General features: G+C 49.4%; 1 protein-coding gene across 5 annotated transcripts in view; it reads right to left on the bottom strand.

Moving 5' to 3' along the window:
• The window catches only part of Pfrx (6-phosphofructo-2-kinase/fructose-2,6-biphosphatase), an 88,280-nt gene extending 65,571 nt beyond the window's left edge, over positions 1-22,709 (bottom strand). For all 5 annotated transcript variants that reach the window (XR_014700726.1, XM_084578974.1, XM_084578975.1 and 2 more), the window contains exon 1: positions 22,172-22,709. Coding sequence is in view for 4 of the 5 variants with exons in the window: in XM_084578974.1 (XP_084435100.1) it covers positions 22,172-22,544 (373 nt within the window). In the remaining variant the exon portion in view is untranslated. The remainder of the gene's footprint in view (positions 1-22,171) is intronic.
• Positions 22,710-23,639: the final 930 nt, after the last annotated feature.

The raw sequence follows: 23,639 nt of genomic DNA, 5'->3' as shown, positions 1-23,639 counted from the left end.
ATGTTCTCTGCGTTACACAAACTGACACGCGTAAAAAAAAAAAAAAAAAAAAAAAAAAAAAAAAAAAAAAAAAAAAAAAAAAAAAAAAACGCCCTCCTTGTGAGGCGATCGCTGGACGAGGAAAACCGACCCGCTGTACACCAGTAAATGCGGTATTAAGGCGATGTTTCTGCACGCGGTTATTTCGCGCCATGGACGAAGGTATTTGCGGAGTCGGCAGCACAGGGTCTGTGGTACATGTCGAGCTTATTCTTGGAGGCCCTCCAAGAGGGCTGCCTGAAAATGCACCTCGAACACTCCATGCCATTGCAGATGTAGGAACTCAGTGTGGAATGCATCAACACCGCCCTCATATGGCTACACTCTTAATATGGTTTCACTTACGTTTAGGCTATAAGTGAAATTTTCTAAAATTTCAACTTATAACTGGAACTTATGTGGAACAAGACTAAGAGTGTACAGCGACAGACCGACAAAGTTCCGCGGGCTACTAGCTCGGCATTGAGGCTTGTTCTAATAACGAGAGAGAGAGAGAGAGAGAGAGAGAGAGAGGTGAGAGCTAGTAGCCCGCGGAACTTAGTCGGTCTGTCGCTGTACACTCTTAGTCTTGTTCCACATAGGTTCCAGTTATAAGTGGAAATTTGAGAGAGAGAGAGAGAGAGAGAGAGAGAGAGAGAGAGAGAGAGAGAGAGAGAGAGAGAGAGAGAGAGAGGTGAGTGAAAACGCGAGTGCGCTTTAGGCGAACCGGCATAAACTTGGCGCGCACACATCGGAACACACTAATGCCGCACACAAACACACGCAGCACGCGCACACAGATGCAACGGACTGGCACGCATGAACACACTTGCAGACAAGAACACATCGGCACACCCGCGTCGACATGGATAATACAAAAGTGAACCTAAGGTCGACGACGGTGTTAGTATACAAAATTTCCGAGAAAACAGCAAGCGAGGGGAAAAGAGTGATAAACGCTCGCCGCAGTAGCTGAGCCGAGGAAACGCAAGACGACCCGAGACGCGGGCTATCAATTAATTAACCGGCAGCGGCAGCTACGTAATTAATTACCACACTTTGGTTCATGGAAAGCGAAAGGAGGAAAAAAATACGTATAATGAATCGCTCCTGACAAAACAACTGGGTGGGCACGGAAAAAGCGCCATCACAGGATCTAAGGCAACAAGTGTATAGAAATTGAGTAAATGATAAGAAAAAGAAAAGTAGACTGATTACAGGAAATGACTTGAAAGATGAGAACCAGATTAGGGATGAAAAACGTAACGCGAGAACAGGCGACGCTTATTTCGCACATCATTTCGCAGCCCTTCTTGAGGTATTGATGAGAAAACGAAAAGATTCATGACGTAATTCGCTTTATCGTGCGACCCGACGGCTTATGACGCAAACGGAGACCCCAGACTACCCTGACCTTTAGAGAACAAACGCTCAATTATATAACGCCTGTCGACTTTGCGCAAAGCCACCGCGTTCATCCCGCTTCAGGCGTCATCTTCGAGGAAAATAATAAGCAGGAAGAACCTCGTTGAAAGGAGAAAGGCACCAGTGTACATCTTTAAAATAATTCAATGCGAAGACGTTGCGAAAGGGGGTGAAATATATACAGAAGGTCAGCTCGAACAGGTGATGGGAAAAGCCCAAACGCACAGTTCGTCGTGCCCGCCGTTCACTTTTGTGCGGCCATGGCACAACCCCTAAACGGCAAAGCACCACCAGGCTCATTTATTAACCGTACCATTGCGGCGTTTACATGGAACCGGCAGGAGCGGGTTGAGTTGAGTTATCGGGTTGAAAACGGGTTGCCGGGCCCATGTACACCCCGTCGGGTCGGGTCGAGGTTGCCGGGCTCATGTAAACCCCGTCGGGTCGGGTCGAGAAGACGACAGGTCTAGTCCGGTGAACTCCCGCGCAGGGAATGGTTTGACTGGACACGTTCCTGCTGCAGGAAGCATGTAAACGCTGTAGGGGTGAGTCGGGGCGCAGTGGGAGAGGAGAACAGTACGGAAAACGCTAGAGATGCGCGGGGGAAAACCGGAATCGGGTGTCGTCTGCTAGTTCTTCGCCTCAACGCGAGGTGCGCCACCGTAATCGGCGCTCATCCTGAGTCAGTTCTGCGTTCGTCGGGTCCGGTTCATGTAAACCCAGTAGGGTCGAGTCGATTCAACTCAACTCTCCAACTCGACCCTCCGCTGTCGGGCCCATGTAAACAGGGTCCATATAGAGCCACTGCCCTGCCAGCTCGCAGCTTTCGCATGCCTCTGAATACCATGAAGTACCAGCAAAAGATCGTGTTAACGAGACGACAAGATATGCAACGAAATCCTGCGGCAGAGCTCTAGTCCTAAATTGGGAATCAGGTGCCCGGTACGGCGGGTCGGACAACGTGAGAAAGTCAGTCGCGGCGCGGGCAATGTTAGAGAATACAGTAGGGCAATCGATGCATCGGTTACTCGAAGGCGGAACCCGTCGCTACAGAGAAGTAGCTTTTCACGTAGTCCAACAAGGAGAGACAGGTAGCAGAATTTTCAGACTTCTGATATATACTCGTGAAGCAGAACGGTGGGTGAGGGCAACAAGGTGCGCCATATAGGCCTGTACAATGCAGTCACGAGTTTATATGCACGGCTGAGGCGAAAGCGGCCCGTAGAAAGTTCCAATCATTGCGGACAGGTGAGACATACATACAGAGCCTAAGGCGAATGGTCAAGGGATGAGGCTGCGCTCAAAGTGCGCGTAAGTGCGTCAGGAGCGAGGAATATTAACGGCTTTTGGACAGTGCCACCGCAATACGGCGATGTGTATTGGTCGGCGGCTACTTGTATACTGTCAGCAGTGAACAGCTCCACGTCCAAAGGTGCGTATCCATGCGGCGTCTATAAGCAATGCAACACTTCATAAAACTTCGCCCAAAATAAAACTTCAGCAAAACGGCTTATTCTCCACCCTCATCTATACACACACTGTAAAAAATGTGTGCGAAATTACAGGTATTTTTAAAGAAATTTTCTGTACCAGTACAGGGAATATCTGTTCCACTTCATTGACCGAAATACGTTCACGAAAAATTTTCTGTTTTTCAGCCGAAACCTTGATTGGAAGGCAAACCATTCGATATATATATTTGCCGTCTGTTTTATTTTCCACCGCAAATTGATTTTTACTTGAATAGTAGGCAAATTCTGAATAGAAAGCGAATCGGTATGACAACCCCGAAGACGCTGTCCGATGATCGGCTGCGTAACAATTTCGATTCGGAAGATAACTAGTGGCGCAACACCGTTGTTGCTTGGCTCCCTGCTACAGTGGTATCTGCTAGGCATATTTCCACTTGCCTCTTTTCGGTGGCTAGACAACGGCTGTTGCGATGCCAACCTTATTTGTGCCATCGAGTATTGCCAGCCCAGAGATATTCGTGAGATGTAGTTGGCAAGGTTTTCGCTTAAAAGAGTGTTCACTGAAGAAATTGGCGCTTAACGCAATTTTATTCTTGTTACAGGCAGAAAACGTGAAATGAAAGAGTAAAAAAATATATATATTTGCATCATTATTTTCACTGCGGCGAAAGAAAAAATAGAAAAATAAAAAGCAAAAACGCAATATAACAAAATTTTTGTCAATGTACAAAAATTTTCTATCAGTTGTAAACAGAAAAAACTGCAAATTAAAGAAAAATTAAGGAACAGAAAACATAGCAGAAAAGGAAATTTCTGTATTTTTCAACAAATATTTTTTACAGTGCAGAAGGGTTTTTTTTTTTTTTTTTTTTCCTGCTACGGGGGTAACGCTTATTTTCCTTGGTATGCTACAGCGCATGTGCCCAGTCTCTCCCGAGTTAATATTCACTCATGTATAGTTTCCAGCCGGAAAGCGTGGCGTGACATGGTCCATAGGGTAACGAAGAGTCGGACACTACTGAACAACTGAACTGAACTGAACTGATAGTTCCCAGCGGCAAATATTAACCCAACATATTCGAGACTAAAAACACCGTGACCACACCACGCCTCCAGTCTATTTCCAAGCAGTAGCAGCACGCGATGCACGCGTTTCTAGCCGACTGCCCGAGAATTGTCTCTGTTCTCCACGTGCAAACGACGCTCCACGGGTCGTCCGGAAGAGGTGCGGCAAATTCAGAGACGCGTATATTCCATACGGAGCGGAAAACGCCCTATAGAGATACGCAGGGAGCCGCGGCTCTCGGGACGGGAAATCGCCAGACGCGTCCGTCTCTGGTGAGAAGTGCAAGACGAATCGAAAAAACGTCATACGACAAGCAGCGCACAGGCATAGACTAATGGAAACACGAGAATAATATAATTAGTTCACAGTTCACAGTTCACAGGTAGGGAAAGGTACAGTATCTGTCACACTTGATCTGTGGACACTTGACCTCACTGTAAGGGAAGGGAGCAAGGTGGGAGTGAAAGCAAAGAGTGAGAGGAGCCGTAGTGGAGGGCTACGAATTTCGACCCCCTGGGGATTTTTAACATGCACTGACATCGCACAGCACATGGACGCTTCTCCGTTTCGCCTCCTCAACACGAGAATCGCAATTTTGAAAATCTATAACTGGCTATCAGCGAATTCTGAATGTCCCATCAATTATGAAGCAAGACCGTTAGTGCCACCATGTAGGGAGGAAAAAATTGGCGAGGGTAACGTAATCAAGCAGCTTGCTGTAGCAAAAGGAATGCTCTCGCGTATAGATGTCGCACAAACCTCATCGTGATAGTAGTAATTTTATTTTGTTTGCCGCGCCAATCTCCGCCCTTTAAAGCTTTTTCCAATCCAAAACTGGCATGAACTGTGTGACAAATCCCGAGAGAATATAATCAATAAAAGAACAACAACAGAAGACACTTTTTTTTTTCCTTGCATTGTACGTGACCCTTACGCGATGCCAACACTGTATACGACACGACAAAGTATTACCTACTCCTCACCGCGGTGCACAACAGACTATGTTTTTCCACGCTAAAATATATGCTCCCGAAATAACTGAATGCGCCATTTTACGACCTGTTGCATATATAGTGTATGTCTGGCGCTGCTGTTCTGAATGCGTTTGTTGGCTAAATCCTACAATATGCGCAATTAATGGATAGATACTTTTTTTCTTGAGGCAATCAGTTAATTTTTTTATAGCAAACAAATAAATTTGTTGTGATTCGACAAAACGCAGGAGAAATGCATAGAAAAGTTATATATATATCGTTGCATATATATGAACATTTAAGAAGACGACGATCAAGGACAGAGACAGAAGGAAGACGAATTAGCAACGGTGGTTGGTGAACAAGGAGGTTGGCGTTTGCTGGAGCTTTCACGCAAGTCATCGGTTGTTGTGCTTTCCTGGCTAACTTTCTTGCTACGTATCAATAACAATAATATATATATATATATATATATATATATATATATATATATATATATATATATATATATATATATATATATATATATATATATATATATATATATATATAAGGTGCCCAATTTTTCTCCAGCCTTGACTTAAGATCAGGCTACTGGCAGATCCCCATGAATGAAGATGATAAAGAGAAGACCGCCTTTGCAACACCGGACGGTTTATACGAATTCAATGTAATGCCTTTTGGACTCTGCAACGCTCCTGCTACATTCGAGCGTATGATTGACACAGTTCTCCGCGGCCTCAAATGGAAAACATGTCTCTGTTACTTAGATGACATCGTCATTTTTTCTTCGTCATTTCCTGATCACCTTACTCGTCTCGATGAAGTTTTGACAGCACTTTCCAGCGCTGGCCTACAGCTAAACACGAAGAAATGCCGTTTTGCATCAAAATCCATTAAAGTTCTTGGCCATCTCGTAAGCAGCGAAGGAATTAAGCCTGACCCTGAAAAAATCGCTGCTGCGCTGCACTTTCCCCGTCCAACTCGGGTCAAAGATCTCCGCAGTTTCCTCGGCTTGGCATCATACTTCCGCAGATTCATCCGCAATTTCGCCTCTATTGCCTCACCTTTACATGCGCTTCTTCACAACGACACGCCTTTCATCTGGTCTCCTGCTTGCGAAGAAGCATTTGAAACTCTGAAGCGTGCTCTGACTTCGGGTCCCGTCCTCTGCCATTTTGATGATAAAGCACCGACAATTTTGCACACCGACGCCAGTAGCCATGGCATTGGCGCTGTCCTTCTGCAACGCCAAAACACCTCTACAGAAAATGTTGTTGCCTATGCGAGCCGAACTCTGACTTCTGCGGAACAAAACTACACTATTACCGAACAAGAATGTCTCGCCGTCGTCTGGGCTGTTCAGAAGTTTCGTCCTTACCTGTACGGCCGTCACTTCACAGTCGTCACTGACCACCACGCCCTATGCTGGTTATCCACTTTGAAAAATCTGTCCGGTCGTCTCGGGCGGTGGATCCTCCGCCTTCAAGAGTACGACTTTACTGTCACTTACAAATCGGGCAAGAAGCACAAGGACGCCGACGCTCTCTCTCGTTGCCCTATTGCTTTGCCGTCGCAACCCATGTCCTCGCATTCCTCTCCTGTCCCAACGGAGTCAAGCCATTTAAACCCTACAGTTATGCAGTCTTTGAGCGCCGCCTCTATTGCTCCCATGCCAGATATACACTGCAATCTTGCTCACCACCAGAGTGCTGACCCTTACTGTCAAAAGCTGATTGATAGTCTCAGCGGTGTTATTAGACCTCCAAATGCCCGTCTCCGTCGTCGGCTCAAAAATTTCAAGTTACAGGATGGCACATTATTTTGGCACAACTACAGCCCACTGGGCCACACATGGGTTCCCGTAATTCCTTCTTCCCTGCGTCCTCAAGTTCTACAAGCCTTTCACGACGACCCCACCGCAGGTCACCTTGGGTACCACAAAACCTACGACCGCATCAAACGTCGTTTCTTCTGGCCTGGCCTTTCAACCTCAGTATTAAAATACGTAGCGTCTTGCATCCCTTGTCAACGACGCAAGCGGTCTACGTCGCCTCCTGCCGGTCTCTTGCAACCTCTCCCATGTCCTTCCACACCTTTCGAAGTCGTCGGAATCGACTTGTATGGACCCCTGCCCTTGACTCCAGCTGGCAACCGCTGGGTCGTTACTGCCGTTGACCACCTCACCCGATACGCTGAAACCGCAGCACTTCCTTCCGGCTCCGCTTCCGAAATCGCCAACTTCTTCCTCCACACCATACTTCTTCGCCACGGCGCCCCTCGCCTCCTCCTTAGCGATCGTGGCAAGTCGTTCCTCTCCACCGTCCTCGCCGCAGTGCTTCATGCTTCAGGCACGGTGCATAAAACTACATCTCCTTACCACCCTCAGACCAATGGCCTCACAGAACGCTTTCATCGCACCCTTTCTGATATGCTATCCACCTACATTCACCCTCAGCACAACAACTGGGACTCTTTACTCCCCTTTGTAACCTTCGCCTACAACACTGCCGTTCAACGAACCACCACCTACTCTCCGTTTTTTCTTGTTTATGCCCGCCATCCTACCTTCTCCATCGAAGCATCTTTCTTCACAGCTTCTACTCCTTCTGCCGCGCCTTCCCACGAACAGTTCGTGTCTCGTATCGCCCACTGCCGTGATCGTGCCCGCCTTCAAACTGAAGCCACTCAAGCTTCCAGGAAAAGCACGTATGATGCGACTCATCGCTCAGTGTCTTTCCGCCCTGGAGACGAAGTGCTACTCTGGACACCTACTCGCATCCCCGGCCTGTGTGAAAAGTTTCTGAGCCGTTTTATTGGCCCGTACACGGTTCTGGAACAAACTTCCCCTGTAAACTATCTCATCACACCTGCATCGCCTGTTCGCGATCGTCGGTGTCGCGGCACCGAGATTGTGCACGTGTCGCGCTTGAAACCCTTTAACCGCCGACCTTAAGATTTAATTTGCGACCAGGATGGTCGCTTTCGTTCGGGAGGGGGAATGTTGTAAGCACTGTGAGTGACCTTCATCTTCATCTCAGCGTAATCATCATCGGTCATCGGGTCGTGCGAAGAAGACGAAGTGTTGCTAAGCTGTGGCTAGTCGGTAGCTGCTGCTTCGGCCTACCTGAAGTAAAAAGGTGAATTTGCTGGTGCGTTCTTCTGCCTCACAATATATATATAAGGAACACTGATACAATCGGAGACCGCTCACTGCGCGGGTGAAGGTGGTGGTGAAAACATTTATTATAATACATATAGGTATATACACTAGGTGGGATGCCTAGACAGGCACTCCATTGGCGTTTGCCGCAGCCCGGGCGCGCTGCGTTAGGACCTTTTGGGCCTCTAGGGTGCAGCAGCCGGACAGGGTCGCCTCCCAGTTCTATCGGGTGGGTTTGGGGATAGGGGGCAAAGATGGGTTTTTCTGGCAGGCCCACATCATGTGGTAGGTGTCAGACACCTCCCCACAGTGCGAGCACAGCCCGTCGAATTGCGGATCAAAATGTTTTAGAGTAGCCGGGCACAACATTGTATTGGTGAGCAGGCGCAGGAGCACCCGCTCGTTTGCCTTCCCCAGCGCTTCGCACGGGGTGGGAAGAGTTTGGTGCGTAGATCTGTAATATTCACATATTTCTTTAAATTTGTAAACTGGGCTGAAATCAAAATCCTGGTCCGCGTCGGGTCCCGTGGGAAATGCCCGGAGAGAAAGCGCGCGGGCGGCGACGTCGGCTGCCTCATTCCCGGGTGAAGAAGCAACCAAAGCAGCGATGGGGGCTAGCTGGTCGAACATTTTGTGAGACATTGCACGCTACACATGAATAAGACGAACGAGGAGAAGTAAGAACCAGTAGCGGCGGCATCGTCACACACACGTGCCGGAACACAATTCGAACACGCTGTTTACTCCCAGCGGGCAATGCACACACACAGGCGCGTATATTGCCTTCGTAATTGAAACTAGGGCCAGCTTGTTTGCCTCATTCGCCGAGATGCAATACGACCGGGCTTCCGCCAAAAGCGGCCCCCGGGGCACGCATTTCGGTCGCAGGCCGCCTTCCCGCGCCCTTCTTTCTCAACAGCAGTTTCTTTTTCTTGTATGCTTTTTTTTTTGGTCTCCTCAATCCCGGATAGAACCGACGTCGTCTATACAATTCCGAAGAACGCGAAAATACAAACAAAACGCGAAGGCTGACGGAAAGCGCAATTAACCTCACTCTCCCCCCCCCCCCCCTCCTTCCAACCCCCCTTTTTTTTTCCTGTCGCCACGCCGTCCCGCCCTTCTGTCCCTGAATTCAATTTCGCGTCACGTCAGGTTAAGCCGGGTTTATATACTTCCTCGCGAAAATGCCCAGCCGAGGTGCTGCTGCACGGGACTGCTGCACGGGACTGCTTGCCACCTAAGGGACCGTGTCCGGAGCTGCAGGGATTAGCGACGAATGATGGGGAGCATTAACGAGGATTTAAACCTAGATGTATGCGATAGGGGACAAGGCGGGCAACGTCATCACTAATATGGAAAAGATAGTCAAAGTAGCCGAGGAGTTCTATACAGATCTCTGCAGTAGCCAAAGTAGTCAGGACCGTAATGAGATTGGCGGTATGGAAAAACAGTCAGACGTTCCACCAGTGACGAAGGACGAGGTCAAGAAAGCACTAGAAGCTATGAAAAAGGGGAAATCAGCTGGAGAGGATCAGATAACTACAGATTTGCTGAAGGACGGGGGGCATATCGTGCTAGAAAAACTGGCCACCCTGTATACGCAGTGCCTGGTGTCATCGACGGTACTGCATGGAACCATGGAAGAATGCAAACATTATCCTCATTCACAAGAAAGGGGACTCTAAGGACCTTAAAAATTACAGACCAATCAGCTTACTGTTTGTTACGTATAAGGTATTTACTAAGGTAATCGCTAATAGAATCAGGACAACCTTAGACTGCAATCAAGCAAAGGATCAAGCAGGGTTTCGGAAACGGTACTCTACTATCAATCATATTGTCACGTCTCGGTAGAACACCAAGGAGAACCTAGCGATAGATGGTTTGAATGGTCGACCAGAACAAGTCTTGCGTTCAAGCTTCTTTCACTTCCAGGCTCGCGCTTGTCGTCTCAGATGTCATCTTTTGCGTCGTCTTCTATATGCGTCATTTGCCCCCCTCCTCAGGAAGCATCGTCTCGATGAGGTCAGTCCGAGTTGTACGGCTTCATACGCACAACGTGGACGACGTCTGCTTGTTGCTGGCGTCGCTTTGATGTCGACACCTTGTCTGGCACCACCTCATAAGTGACGTCGGTTAAACGTCGCTGGACAACATAGGGCCCGAAGTATCGCCGCAATAATTTTTCGGAGAGCCCACGGCGGCGAATAGGAGTCCAGACCCACACTTTGTCGCCAGGTTCGTACATGACATGTCGGTGTCTCTGATTGTAGCGTCGTGCATCATGCTCTTGCTGATTTTTGATTCGCACACGCGCTAGTTGTCGAGCTTCCTCTGCACGTTGAGCGAATTCCTCGGCGACCTGATCGAGATCATCGGTGTCAGCATTTGGGAGCAACATTGCATCCAGCATAGTTGTTACTGGTCGCCCGTGAAGGAGGCTGAATGGTGTCATACGAGTGGTGTCTTGGCGTGCCGTATTGTAGGCGAACGTGACGTAGGGAAGAATTTCGTCCCAATTCTTGTGGTTCACGTCGACGTACATGCAAAGCATGTCTGCGATGGTCTTATTGAGACGTTCCGTCAACCCATTGGTTTGGGGGTGATAGGCTGTAGTTTTACGATGACTGGTGCCACTGAGGCGGAGAACGGTCTCCAAAAGTTCGGCCGTAAATGCAGTTCCTCGGTCTGTTATAATGAGTGCCGGGGCGCCATGCCTCAGGACAATGTTCTCAATGAAGAACCGAGCTGCTTCAGCGGCGGTACCCCTTGGCAGAGCCTTGGTCTCCGCGTAGCGGGTTAGATAATCTGTGGCGACAATTATCCATTTATTCCCGGCTGTGGACGTCGGAAATGGTCCCAGGAGGTCCATGCCGATTTGTTTAAAAGGTGTCTTTGGCACTTGAAGAGGGTGGAGTAGGCCAGCTGGTTTTACAGGAGGTGATTTACGGCGCTGGCAGTCTATGCACGTACGTACATAGTGTTTCACTGTCGCAGGCAGTTTTGGCCAGTAGTATCCATGCTGCACTCTAGCCAAAGTGCGGGTGTAGCCTAGGTGACCGGCGGTTGGCTCGTCGTGACACGCTTGCAAAACTTCACTGCGGAGAGCTGATGGGACGACGAGTAAATGACTCTTCCCCTAGGGCGGAAGTTCTTCTTGTAAAGTACGTTGTTGCGAATAAAGAACGAAGGCATTACTCGGGCGAAAATCTTAGGCACAACCGTAGTTCGTTTTTCCAAGAAATCAATAAGAGGGAGCAATTGCTGGTCCTCTCGCTGCTGTTGGGAAAGCGTTGCGTCATCTATGACACCTAAAAACGCAGTGCCTTCATCGGTCATAGTGGAAGGTTCGACCGGCGCTCGGGAAAGGCAATCAGCATCCGTGTGCTTCCTTCCAGATTTGTAAATAATGGCCATGTCAAATTCTTGTAATCGAAGGCTCCAACGCGCGAGTCTCCCTGAAGGGTCCTTTAGGTTCGTCAGCCAACAGAGAGAGTGATGGTCGCTAACGACTTCAAAGGGGCGAGCGTACAAATAAGGGCGGAACTTCATAACCGCCCATACCACTGCAAGGCATTCTTTTTCGGTTGTCGAGTAGTTCGCTTCCGCTTTAGATAGGGTCCTGCTGGCGTAAGCAATTACTTTTTCCACACCATCCTGGCGCTGCACCAGCACAGCACCTAAGCCCACGTTGCTGGCATCCGTATGAAGCAGTGTAGGGGCGTCGTCATCAAAGTGTGCCAGAACAGGTGGTGTCTGTAAACGCCTCCGCAGCTCATTAAAAGCTTGTTGCTGTTCTTCACCCCAGCTAAAGACAGCGTTGTCACGCGTCAATGAAGTTAATGGCCAGGCAATTCGTGAGAAGCCAGCAATAAACCGGCGGTAATAGGCGCAAAGACCCAGGAAGCGCCGTAATGTCTTTTTGTCCGTAGGTGTTGGGAACTTGGCGACTGCGGATAGCTTTTCAGGATCAGGCCGCACACCTTCTTGGCTAACGACGTGGCCTAAGAACTGCAGCTCCTCGTAACCGAAGTGGCACTTCTCGGGCTTTAGGGTGAGGCCTGCAGATCGTATGGCCTGAAACACAGCTAGCAAACGGCGTAGATGCTCTTCAAATGTGGCCGAAAACACAATCACGTCGTCAAGATACACCAGGCATGTTTGCCACTTAAGTCCCGAGAGCACAGTGTCCATCAGCCTCTGAAATGTTGCTGGTGCAGAGCACAAACCGAACGGAAGCACCTTGAACTCATACAATCCGTCGGGAGTGACGAATGCTGTCTTCTCCCGATCCCTCTCATCTACTTCTATCTGCCAATATCCACTTTTCAAGTCCATTGATGAGAAGTAACGTGCATTTCGTAGGCGATCAAGGGAATCGTCGATGCGAGGAAGAGGGTACACGTCTTTTTTAGTCACTTGGTTGAGCTTGCGGTAGTCTATGCAAAATCGTAAGCTGCCGTCCTTCTTTTTAACAAGCACCACGGGGGAAGCCCAGGGGCTCTGTGACGGCTGGATAACGTCGTCTCTAAGCATTTCGGCCACCTGGCGCTGAATGGCTTCGCGTTCTTTCGGAGCCACACGGTAAGGATTTTGTCGAATTGGGCGAATCGAGTCATCCGTAATGATTCGATGTTTTGTCAAGGGCGTTTGGCCGACCCGTTATTCGGAAGCAAAGCAGTCTCGAAATTGATCTATGAGATCCAAAAGGCGGTCCCGTTCTGAAGAAGACAAATTTGGACTCACATCGACGATGGTTACGGGCGTCTTGCTCATTGGCTCTTCCTGTTGCAGTGAGAAGCAGTGCTGCGCATTTAGGATGCTGTCGAAAAAGGCCACAGTTGTGCCTTTCGGAATTTGCTGACGCTCGTCGCTGAAGTTTGTCAGCAGCACTTCGGTCTGTCCATCGGTCAAGTTGACTAGCCCCCGAGCTATAGAAACACCTCGGCTTAGTACCAGGGTGACTGCCCTTTCGGCGATTCCATCGCCGGTATGCGCCACGTCGCACTTCACTTGAACAAGAGAGCATGATCGCGGAGGTAATGTCACCGTCTCCTTGGCGACGCGTAAGGGCATCAGTGGTACTTCCGCATAACCAAGGTCTCCATGATTCTTGGTGAAGGCAACGACGCTATCTCGAATGCTGATTACAGCCCCATGAAGGCGCAGAAAGTCCATGCCCAAGATGAGGTCTTTGCAACAGTCAGGGAGAATAACGAAACTGCCGACAAACACCGCGTTTCCTATTGCTATCCGGGCAGTGCACTTCCCTGTCGGTGCCAGTAGCTGACCCCCAGCACTTCTAATTACTGGCCCAGTCCATTCGGTTCTTACTTTACGCAGCGTGTCAGCCAGTTTCTGGCTAATAATTGAAAAATCCGCTCCGGTATCCACTAGAGCATGTACCTCCAGCCCGTCAATAGAAACGGCGAGGTCAGCACTAACAATTTCATCCAGGTTGTTCGTCTTTTTCGGCATCTGCGGCGGAAGTGCAGCAAGGTCGGCGCTGTCAGCTTCGTCGTCAGGGCTGCTCATCTGGTGCGGCATTTTCGGCGGTAATGTAGGCGGCATTTTCGGCGGTAGTGCGGCGATGTCAATGTTAATGTTAACAGCGGCGTCAGAGGCACAGGTTGTCGGCGGTTGCGGCGGTGGTGAGGGGTTTGGCATTTTTCGACTGGTTGCAACCTCCCCTCGCGAGGTTGCGGCTGTTAGTTTCCCCGGTGAGGGCTCGGGGACCGCTGTCCGCTAACGTCAGCAATGCTACGGCGCATTGGCGAAGGATAACGCTGTGGTGATGGGGAGGAGCGGCGGCGGAAGCCCCGGGACTTGTTTTCCCTGCTGACCGGAGGATCGTCCTCGATTTGGGCAGTGTCGGCATTGAAGTGTTGGCGAGCAGAAGCAGGCGGAAAGGCTTGCCCCTCTTCGCGGTAGCGGCAGTACCGATACACGTGGCCAGGTTGTCCGCAGTAGAAACAGAGTGGCCGGTTATCATAACTGCGCCACCTGTCAGTTCGGCGTGGTTGAAAGTGCCTGGAAGGCGCCCACTGAGGTCCATGGAAAAGTCGCGTCTCCTGACGGCTCGATGAGCTCGGTGGGGCGTAGTCTGGAGGCGGGCGACGAAGGACTGCGGCATAGCTCTCATGTTGCTGCTCCTGGTAAGGTGCAGGGACGTCGGCCGTGAAGCTGACTGGTTGTGGAGCGTGGTATGGCTCCGAAATAGCTGCCGCGTTGTCGACGGGGTGAGACTGGTTACATGGTGCAGACGGTGATAAGGCATACCGAATTTCATTCCTGACGGTTTCCACAAGGGCCTGTGATGACTGAGCCTTCGTAGCCGTAATTCGCTGGAGCTCCTCAAGGACAATTTCTCTAATGAGGTCTCGAAGAGCGGTCCTATCGGTTGCATTCAGCGCCGCCGCAGTCGTCGAAGCACAGTTAACGGGTCGGTTGTACTGGCGGCACCGGTCTTGTAGGGCTCGCTCTATAGCAGTAGCGTCCTTAACGAACTCTCTCACCGTTTTAGGTGGGTTGCGTACCAAGCCGGCAAACACCTGTTCTTTTACACCATGCATGAGATGCCGTAGCTTCCTTGGCTCACTCATATCAGGGTCGGCACGGCGAAAAAGGCGAGCCATGTCTTCCGCAAACATAGCCACGCTCTCATTTGGCTTCTGGATGCGCACTTCAAGCAGGCGCAGCGCATTGTCCCGTCGGTCAGTTCTCGCGAAAGTGTCGACCAGCTGGCAGCGGAAGTCATCCCATGTGGATAAGCTGGCCTCGTGGTTTTCAAACCACGTTCTAGCATTATCCTGAAGGGCAAAATAAACATTACAAAGCTTCTGGTCTGCGCTCCACTGGTTTATCTTGGCCACTCGCTCAAACTGGTCGAGCCAGTCCTCCACATCTTCAAACGCTTCCCCGCGAAAGCACTCTGGCCCCTTGGTGTTCTGTAGAGTCACCGGCGTAGGGTTGGTATGTGCCATGGCTTGGGAGGTCTGAGGAACTTGGGCGTTTGAGGAGTCGTTCGGTAGGTGACTGTACTCCGGCGCTAGGCCTAGAAGGCGGCGGCTAGCACGATGGACAGGCGTGTCGACGTTTGGGATCCGCTGTGGACTGCCGGAAGGAGTCCTATGCATACCCCAGCGCGCTCCACCAGTGTCACGTCTCGGTAGAACACCAAGGAGAACCTAGCGATAGATGGTTTGAATGGTCGACCAGAACAAGTCTTGCGTACAAGCTTCTTTCACTTCCAGGCTCGCGCTTGTCGTCTCAGATGTCATCTTTTGCGTCGTCTTCTATATGCGTCAATATCCATACCATCAATCAGGTGATAGAAAAATGCTCGGAATATAACCAGCCCTTATACATAGCATTCATTGATTACGAAAAAGCCTTTGACTCAGTTGAAACCTCGGCGGTGATGCAGGCATTGCGAAATCAGGGGGTAGACGAGCCGTACGTGAAAGTGCTGGAAGATATATATAGTGGCTGCACAGCAACCATAGTTCTGCATAAAAAAAAGTAACAAAATTCCCATAAAGAAAGGTGTTAGGCAAGGAGACACAATCTCCCCAGTACTATTCACAGCTTGTTTAGAGGAAGTATTCAGACTTGGAATGGGAGCAGTTAGGGATAAGGGTAGATGGAGAATACCTCAGTAATCTGCGATTTGCTGATGACAATTGCCTTGCTAAGCAACTCAGGGGATGAACTGCAAATAATGATTGATGACCTAGACAGGAAAAGTAGAAAGGTAGGCTTGAAAATCAATACGCAGAAGACTAAGGTAATGTTCAACAGTCTCGGGAAGGAACAGCAGTTTACATTAGGTAGCGAAATACTGGAAATAGTAGGCGAATATGTCTACTTAGGACAGATAGTAACCGCAGATCCGGACCATGAAAAGGAAATAACAAGAAGAATAAGATTGGGATGGAGCGCATTTGGCAAGCACTTGCAGATTATGACTAGCAGCTTACCGGTATCGCTCAAGAGGAAAGTATACAACAGTTGCGTCTTGCCTGTACTCACCTATGGGGCTGAAACATGGAGGCTAACCAAGAGAGTTCTACTTAAGTTGAGGACAACCCAGAGGGCTATGGAACGAAAAATGGTAGGGGTAACATTAAGAGATAGAAATCGTGCAGAGTGGGTCAGAGAAATAACTCAAGTTACCGACATTCTAGTAGAAATTAAGAATAAGAAATGGACATGGGCAGGACATGTAGTGCGAAGAGAGGATAACCGATGGTCGCTGAGGGTAACAAACTGGATTCCAAGGGAAGGAAAGCGTAGCAGGGGGGGGGGGGGGGGGGCAGAAAGTTAGGTGGGCGGATGAGATTAAGAAGTTCGCAGGTGTCAAGTGGATGCAGCTAGCACAGAACCGGGTTAAGTGGAGAAACATGGGAGAGGCCTTCGCCCTGCAGTGGGTATAATCAGGCTGCTGATGATGATGAAACCCCTGCGAGCAGGAACGAGGCGGAAGGGAGAGGTAAAAGCGATATACGAACGACGCGGCCGTTTATGATCCGGGGCTCCCGTTCTCGGAGCTTCGCGCAGGTGAGCGAATATCGTCACCTGGGCTTTTAATAATGACCTTGAAAAAAGTCGCCGTTTACTTTCAAGCGTTCTACTTCCTCACCCCAGATTTTATTGCGATAGCAATACAGCGCCAGGTTTCCAGCCGTCGCGTAGCTCACGGCCGGTCGCCGCGGTTGACCTTCAAGTGACCTTGACAAATAAAGTGTGGGTGTCCACGATTCCGTGGTGTCGCCCGAAGTATACTGCGCCTTTCCCCAAAAATTCGAAGAAGATAAAGAACAACGCTCGGTCACCGGCAGCTAATGCTTCCGCTCCACATTCGGTTCAGCAGCATTGAACCCTTCTCATTTATATGTGGGCTGGTAGCTTATGCTCTCGCGTCATACTCTTAAAAGATAAGCTTAAGTGTCCCCAATAATGTAGCACATTACACTTATAGGGCGTGACAGGGGAATAATGTAGCAGGCAAAAGAAGCTTCCGCCGTTGCTATCGCAATTCAACTAGGGTTAACCAGAGTTAAAACCACAACTTATTTCTTATCACAGTTGTTTTATCGTCAACTTATCTTTCACTGCGAAAGAATGACTAACTATACTCATTTACTCTGCATGGAAACGAAAACTCGTGGAAGTTAACTAAGGAAAACAATTTTTGCTAGGAGAGGGGAGTCACTGCAATCAGTTTGTAGAGAGCATTTCGCCGTCTTCCTATGGGATTCTCGCCGAAAACAAGGTCGGTGAATGAACATCAAGCAGAGAGGGTAGAACGAAGGACATCTTGTCGACTTCAACATCAACTGGGCCGATAGTCCGCCATGTTGACTTTGCTCACTCGCAACGGGGGAAATGTTAATGGAGCTAAAGGTGCCAATACATACAGTGAACTGTGCAATTATTCTAGTTCACTATAGTCAAGGCACATGGCCTCTCGTGGAGTATAAGGACGCCACTCACACCCAGGCGGAATATATAGTTCTGCCCGCTCATTTTAGCAACGAAGTTTATTACGAGTGCTAAGCACCGCCTATCTTTCATACTTCTGCGTACGTCTTCTCATATATGCGCACCTCGAAATTCCCCAGAAATTCCTTCGCACCATCAAAATTCGGCACCTCTACTCCTCCAAGAGACACAGTCTGGATCTTCGTGGCTGCGCTAATGTTTATACTCTAGCAGAACGCATCTTTACTTTCACGATAAGACATCATTTAAAACTGGTTTCTATGTGCTCGAGTCTAATTAGACTGGTCAGAGATGAAAAGAACCCCGCGAGCACCCAGTGCATGCGAAAGGCGGTGCACAATAAGCTTTTGTTTGGCTTCATTTAGTTTACAGGGTTAATAACGCACCGTAATGGCTCGGGCCATGCAGCGATGCCGCAGTGGAGAGCTCCGGAAAATAGTATCAGAGAGTGCATTTCGATGGAGGCGAAACGGAGAGGCGTCCGTGTGCTGTGCGATGTCAGTGCACGTTAAAATCTCCAGGTGGTCAAAATTACTCCGTAGCCCTCCACTATGGCTCCTCTCTCCTGCTTTCACTCTCACCTTCCTCCCATCCCTAACGGCGCGGTTAAGTGTCCACATAACAAGTGTGACAGATAATGCGCATTACTTTTCCTGCAAACGAATTATTGTTATTATTATAACTATTGGAAATAAAAAAAGCACCATCGGCGTCAATGCAACTTGTGCAAAGGTCCGGTGACAGCGATACCCATATTTCAATATCAATATCGCAACAACAGCAATCAGTGGTTATGGCGTTCGAACTGCTGAACCCAAGGTCGCTGGATTGAATCCCGGCCGCGGCGGTCGCTTCGGTGGAAACGAAAAGCAAGGCGCCCGTGTGCTGTGCGATGACAGTGCCGATGTTAAGGAACCCCAGGCTGTCGAAATTTCCGGAGCCCTCCTCTACGGCGTCCCGCGCAGCCTGGATCGCGTTGGGACGCTAAACGTCCTTCTAATAATAATAATAATAATAATAATAATAATAATAATAATAATAATAATAATAATAATAATAATAATAATAGGTTAACAGGAAGCTTGGGAAAGGCGCACTATCTGTCACACTTGTTTCTGTGGGCCCCTGAACCGTGCCGCAAGGGAAGGGAGGAAGGTCGGAGTGAAAGTGGAGAGAAAGGGGAGCACTAGTGGAGGGCTACGGAGTTAAACCAGTTTCTTTTTTCTTTTTTAGGCGAAAGCCTTTAATCGCTCATGCTGTCGTGGACAAGATGTCCCCCGCTTTTGCGGCGGCTCTGGCCGAGGCGGGATGACGTCAGAGAGGTCTCGACCAATTACAGAGCACCACCACAGTATGCGCAATGCGTGCCTTATATGGTCATATGCCAATGATCAATTACTAATTATTTATGAATAATAACTGATTAGGCAATTACTCGTTACTGGTTAAGTAAATAATTACCTTAATTACTAATTCGTACTAGTTGCTTAGCAGAATGCGGCACTCAGGCTTTCTTTCGCCTTTCACTACTTTAGTCGCTAAAGTCCCTCGCAATTATTTTTCTCTCGCGCGCGCTTTCTAGCTCGTTATAAAGAGCACCGTCTTCAGTGACAGTGTATATACAGCCTCGCCGTGATTGGAACGAGGCAATCAATCGATATAATCAACTTCATTCTGCCCTCTGTGCCTGCAATCGGACGGTCATCCGAGTGGCGCTGGTGTGTAGTGAAAATTGATAGCTGGTCATTCGCGACGAGATTCGAAATGGCGCGGTTTTTTTTTTTTTTCCGAACTTCTTGAGAGCCACGCCTAAGATGAGCGCGCTCAGCAAGAATAGCAACACTCGAGCAACGAGCGGGTTGCAGGAGCCGTGACCGACATGGCGTGACCGAAGCTCCTTTCCCGAAAACAGCCGACGCTGTCAAACTGCCCGGCGCTGCAAAACACGCCCCTCCACTGCTACAGCTTGAAGGAACCAAATCGATACACGCTCTTCGGTAGACTTCTCGTCCCTGTCCCCCTTGGAAGGGGGAGGGGGGATCTCTTCATAGTTTCTCTCCTTTCTGTTACAAGCTCAGTGGTTTATCATCAATCAATAATGAACGCATCACTCTAATTTTTAACCAGTCAAGCATGCAGCTGAACCGCGGAATGCACCGTGGTTATAATAATTGGATCACTGGAAAGGAAAGACACAGTATCTGTCACGCTTGTTCTGTGGACACCTGAACCACGCCGCAAGGGAAGGGCGGGTACCGTAGTGGAGGGCTCCGGAGTAATTTCGACCACCTGGGGATCTTTAACGTGCATTGAGATCGCACAGCACAGCGGATCAAAGACATCCATCGTACCGATTTCACACCAGGAAAGCGATCGGTGGTAAGGCAAATATTCCTGTTTACTATTTGTTATCGACAACTTCTTTGCATCCTTAACGCTACATAGATACTCCGAGATTATGTGTACGTGATACGTACCTGAAAAATAACGAGGGACTTTAGCAAGTAAAGTAGTGGAAGGCAAATGCCCGAGAAATCTCATCTTGTCTAGCATTCCTGACATCTGCAATCCGACACTTGAACGCGCGCCAAGGAACGCCACGCGACAGGATCGCGATGGCGTACCATCCAAACGCACACTTGTCGGAGAAAGTGCGCCGGATACTACGGCTTTCCTCCAGAAGTCTCATCTTGCCTATCGTTCCTGCATCTGAATTCCACACTTGAACGCACACCGAGGAACTCCAAGTGACAGCTGCCGCAAAAGCGGGACACAGTTTGTCCACGACAGTATGAGCCATTAAAGGCTTCCGCCTTAAAGGAAGTTTCCATAGCTATGGTGCGAACCTTATTCTATACTACGTGAATGTGACTTAGAGCAACACCACCTAGACTTAGGCGGTGTTGCTTAGAGACACAGTATTACTGATATTTAGTGCGCGCGGACTTTAAACTAAATTGCGATCATTAGAACCTTAAAAGGTAGGGCTGCTGGCTTTTTTTTTTACCTTCAGGTATTGCATCCTTCTAACGTCTCATTTCACATCCTAGGCCTGCGAGTGTCCCTTTACGCCTGCGGACGTCGTCGACAAAACAAGTTACGTGGATGCGAAGGAAGTGACTGAAGCTAAGCTGAAACTGGTACGGCTTCGACCTGACGCAGTACCAAGCATACTCCCAAACTGCCCAACGTATCTTTCTGGTCCAGCTACAAATGCCTCTTGAGAGTATTTTTTAATAAATACTTTCATACTCGATACATTGCACGTATTTATTGAGCTGAAATCAATTCTAGAGCCAAAAATAAAGTCCACTGCTGATCGTAGAGTTACATGTTTTGAGTGCTATGAAATCATTGCGAAACTTTCACCCCATTTGTTTCCAAAACGAGTACTGACTTAAGAATGTCCGAGCGTTTATAGAGCTGACTTTCTGAAGCTATGTTTATATCCGTAGTGTTATACTAACACTGGCACAATAAAAGCAGTGCTTCTGGCTTTTCATAAACTCATTTAGATTATGTGCTGTTTCCTGAAACTTTAACCTTCTTTAGAAAATCCGCTGCTCGAATATACAGACGTTTACTTGCGATATTGCAGCCGACTGAAAAGTTACGTATTACCTTCCTCCCTTCCCTAACGGCGCGGTTCAGGTGTCCACAGAAACAAGTGTGACAGATACTGCGCCTTTCCTTTCCTATGAACCAATTATTATTATTATTAAACAATGGGGCTTAAAACACCAAATAATGTTTTCGCATGCGGCAACAACCACAATTCTAGTGAAACAAGAATAAGCCCGCAGAACGCGCAGCAGCGCGCAGCTTCCGCGTTCGTCGTAGTGTGATGACGTCACGGAGGAGCGGAGAGGCCTTGAGTAGTCTAGGTGGTGTTGGGCGGGGCGACCAACTGCGGTTTCGTTACATTTCTGCTCACAGTTTTGGCGGGACCGTTTCTGTGTTCTAGCAATGCGCTACAGACCCGGGAAAAGGCGGGCGAGGGTGAAGAAGGTGTGCGGCCAAGTCACACGCGTTGCAAATTTCTGGACGAGGAACCGCGGAGCCTTCAAATGTTAAGATGAAGTGGACAGTGCGTATAAAGGCTGACTCCCGCCCGGGCCCTCTTCGCGCAGCATCGCTCACTCAACAAGTCGCGTGCTTCGAGCGAGCAGTATTTTCTCATCTGGAAAGAAAAATACACAAAGGAGGTTCCAGGTTCCTCTATCAACGCGACGAAGCGAAAAAAATAAAAATAAACAGCGACCTGGGTCCACACCATGCAAAAGGGGAGAGCTGTTTGATGTCATACACGTTGCGAAGCTGTAAGCAGTTAAGGTCCATGTGTAGTTAGTTACCCGACGGTTTGACTAGGAGGTTAGCGAACTGGCGCGAAAATGCACACCGGCCGCTCAAAGTAACCGCACAGCGCTGCTCAGAGAACCCACTGACAATGAGTTACAAATGCACAGCTGACGCCGCGCAAAACACGGGAGAGTGAGGCGCTGGAAAAGCAACGATGTGGTCATCAGCGCCCGCCGCGCGGCATGATTACCTGGATTCCAATTCTTGGGCCGCACGTAGACGACACCGTACTGTCCGCTGTGCACACACTCGAAGCGGCACCGGTGCCGGTAGCTTCCGTGCGGCAGCGGAGATGGGCCGGGCCAGTTCCTGTGGTTGGAGGCCATGCGGACGAGTTGCTCGTGTGACACGCACGGGCTCCCCAGCGGAGACAGGTGCACGGTGTCTGTACCCGAACGCGCCGCGCCCGTAGGGGAAGACGTGGACGGCGAGGCGCAGTCGGGCTCGGACGGCGGCGAGGCGGTCAACGACGTCGACGTCGCTACTGGTATGCCGGACACAGGCCGAAGTTGCTGCTGTTGCTGCTGCTGCTGTTGTTTCGACGGTGGTCGTCCCGACGACATAGCGTCGACGGGCCGACGCACGCTACGACGACGAACCGAACCCCTGGTGCGCGCCGCAGGCGCGCGCACCGGGTTCCGCACACACGGGAGTCGGACGGGGAGGAAGGTGGTCTTCCCCGCTGAGGCGGCAGCGGAGCGGACGCGGCGCCCGCTCGCAAAGCGTGACCTCTTTACCTCTTCCACTTAGGCCGGCGCCATTTTGGGAAGAAGCGAGCTCGGCAGCGCCCCCTCTGATCTTCGACCGCGATGATGAACGCCGCAGGAAGAATTAACGGTGCACGCGTGTTTGAACGCTCAGAATGCAGTGTTTATACCTAACCGTGGTCGAAACGCAAGGTTGTGGATGTTACACAATCAAGCTATCATGCGGTAGCAATGAAAACTGATGATGATGACGTGAAGACGGCGTCGCTCCAATTAGCCCTGCCATCTCATGAGCGAAAAATTAAAAACCGAAGACGGTGATGCGGTACCACAGAAATCAGAGCGGCGTAATATGAATCTTTCAATATCAGTTAGTACTCAAAGGAGGCACGAGCAGCGAACGACATTTCGGGCGGAAAACGTCAAAGCCGAATCACGGTGTGGCCACGGTACATGCACTTGGCGAAGACAACTTGCAATGCTTCGGCACAGTGCGATGTCTTTGACATCTATCATTCCGGCACTTTCGTTTTATCAGCCCAATAAGAATTATCCAAATTATCTCATCTGTACATGTACTGCAGCCAAAAACAAACGAATTTAGAAAGAAGGAAGCAGTGGTCTCGAACAGATTTCGCGCCCAATCTGCAAGGCTTTAAGGCTTAGAAGCAACCAATTAGCACGCACAACAGCTACTCACATTCGGAAATGGTCGCGTGAATGGGTTTCTACGCTGCATTAGTTCTGAAGCAAGCGGTTCTTCGAAGAACACGCGGCGGTGCAGCCGCGAAGACAGGAAACATTTCCTCTCTCCTCTCTAACGCTTGAGCGCAAAAAAAAAAAAAAAAAAAAAGAATAGTGGCAGGCAGCATTTAAATACAGTTAGCAGACTTCATGGTTTGCTACAGTTAAAAGCCAAGGTTAACAGGTTTAATTAAGATGCTCCGAAGC

Source organism: Amblyomma maculatum, chromosome 9 (genome assembly GCF_055883805.1).
Source record: "Amblyomma maculatum isolate TAMU_Amacu chromosome 9, ASM5588380v1, whole genome shotgun sequence".
In the NCBI taxonomy this organism is placed as follows: Eukaryota; Metazoa; Arthropoda; class Arachnida; order Ixodida; family Ixodidae; genus Amblyomma; species Amblyomma maculatum.
The sequence above is the reverse complement of the archived record's forward strand: the minus strand, read 5'-3'. Positions and strand labels throughout refer to the sequence as shown.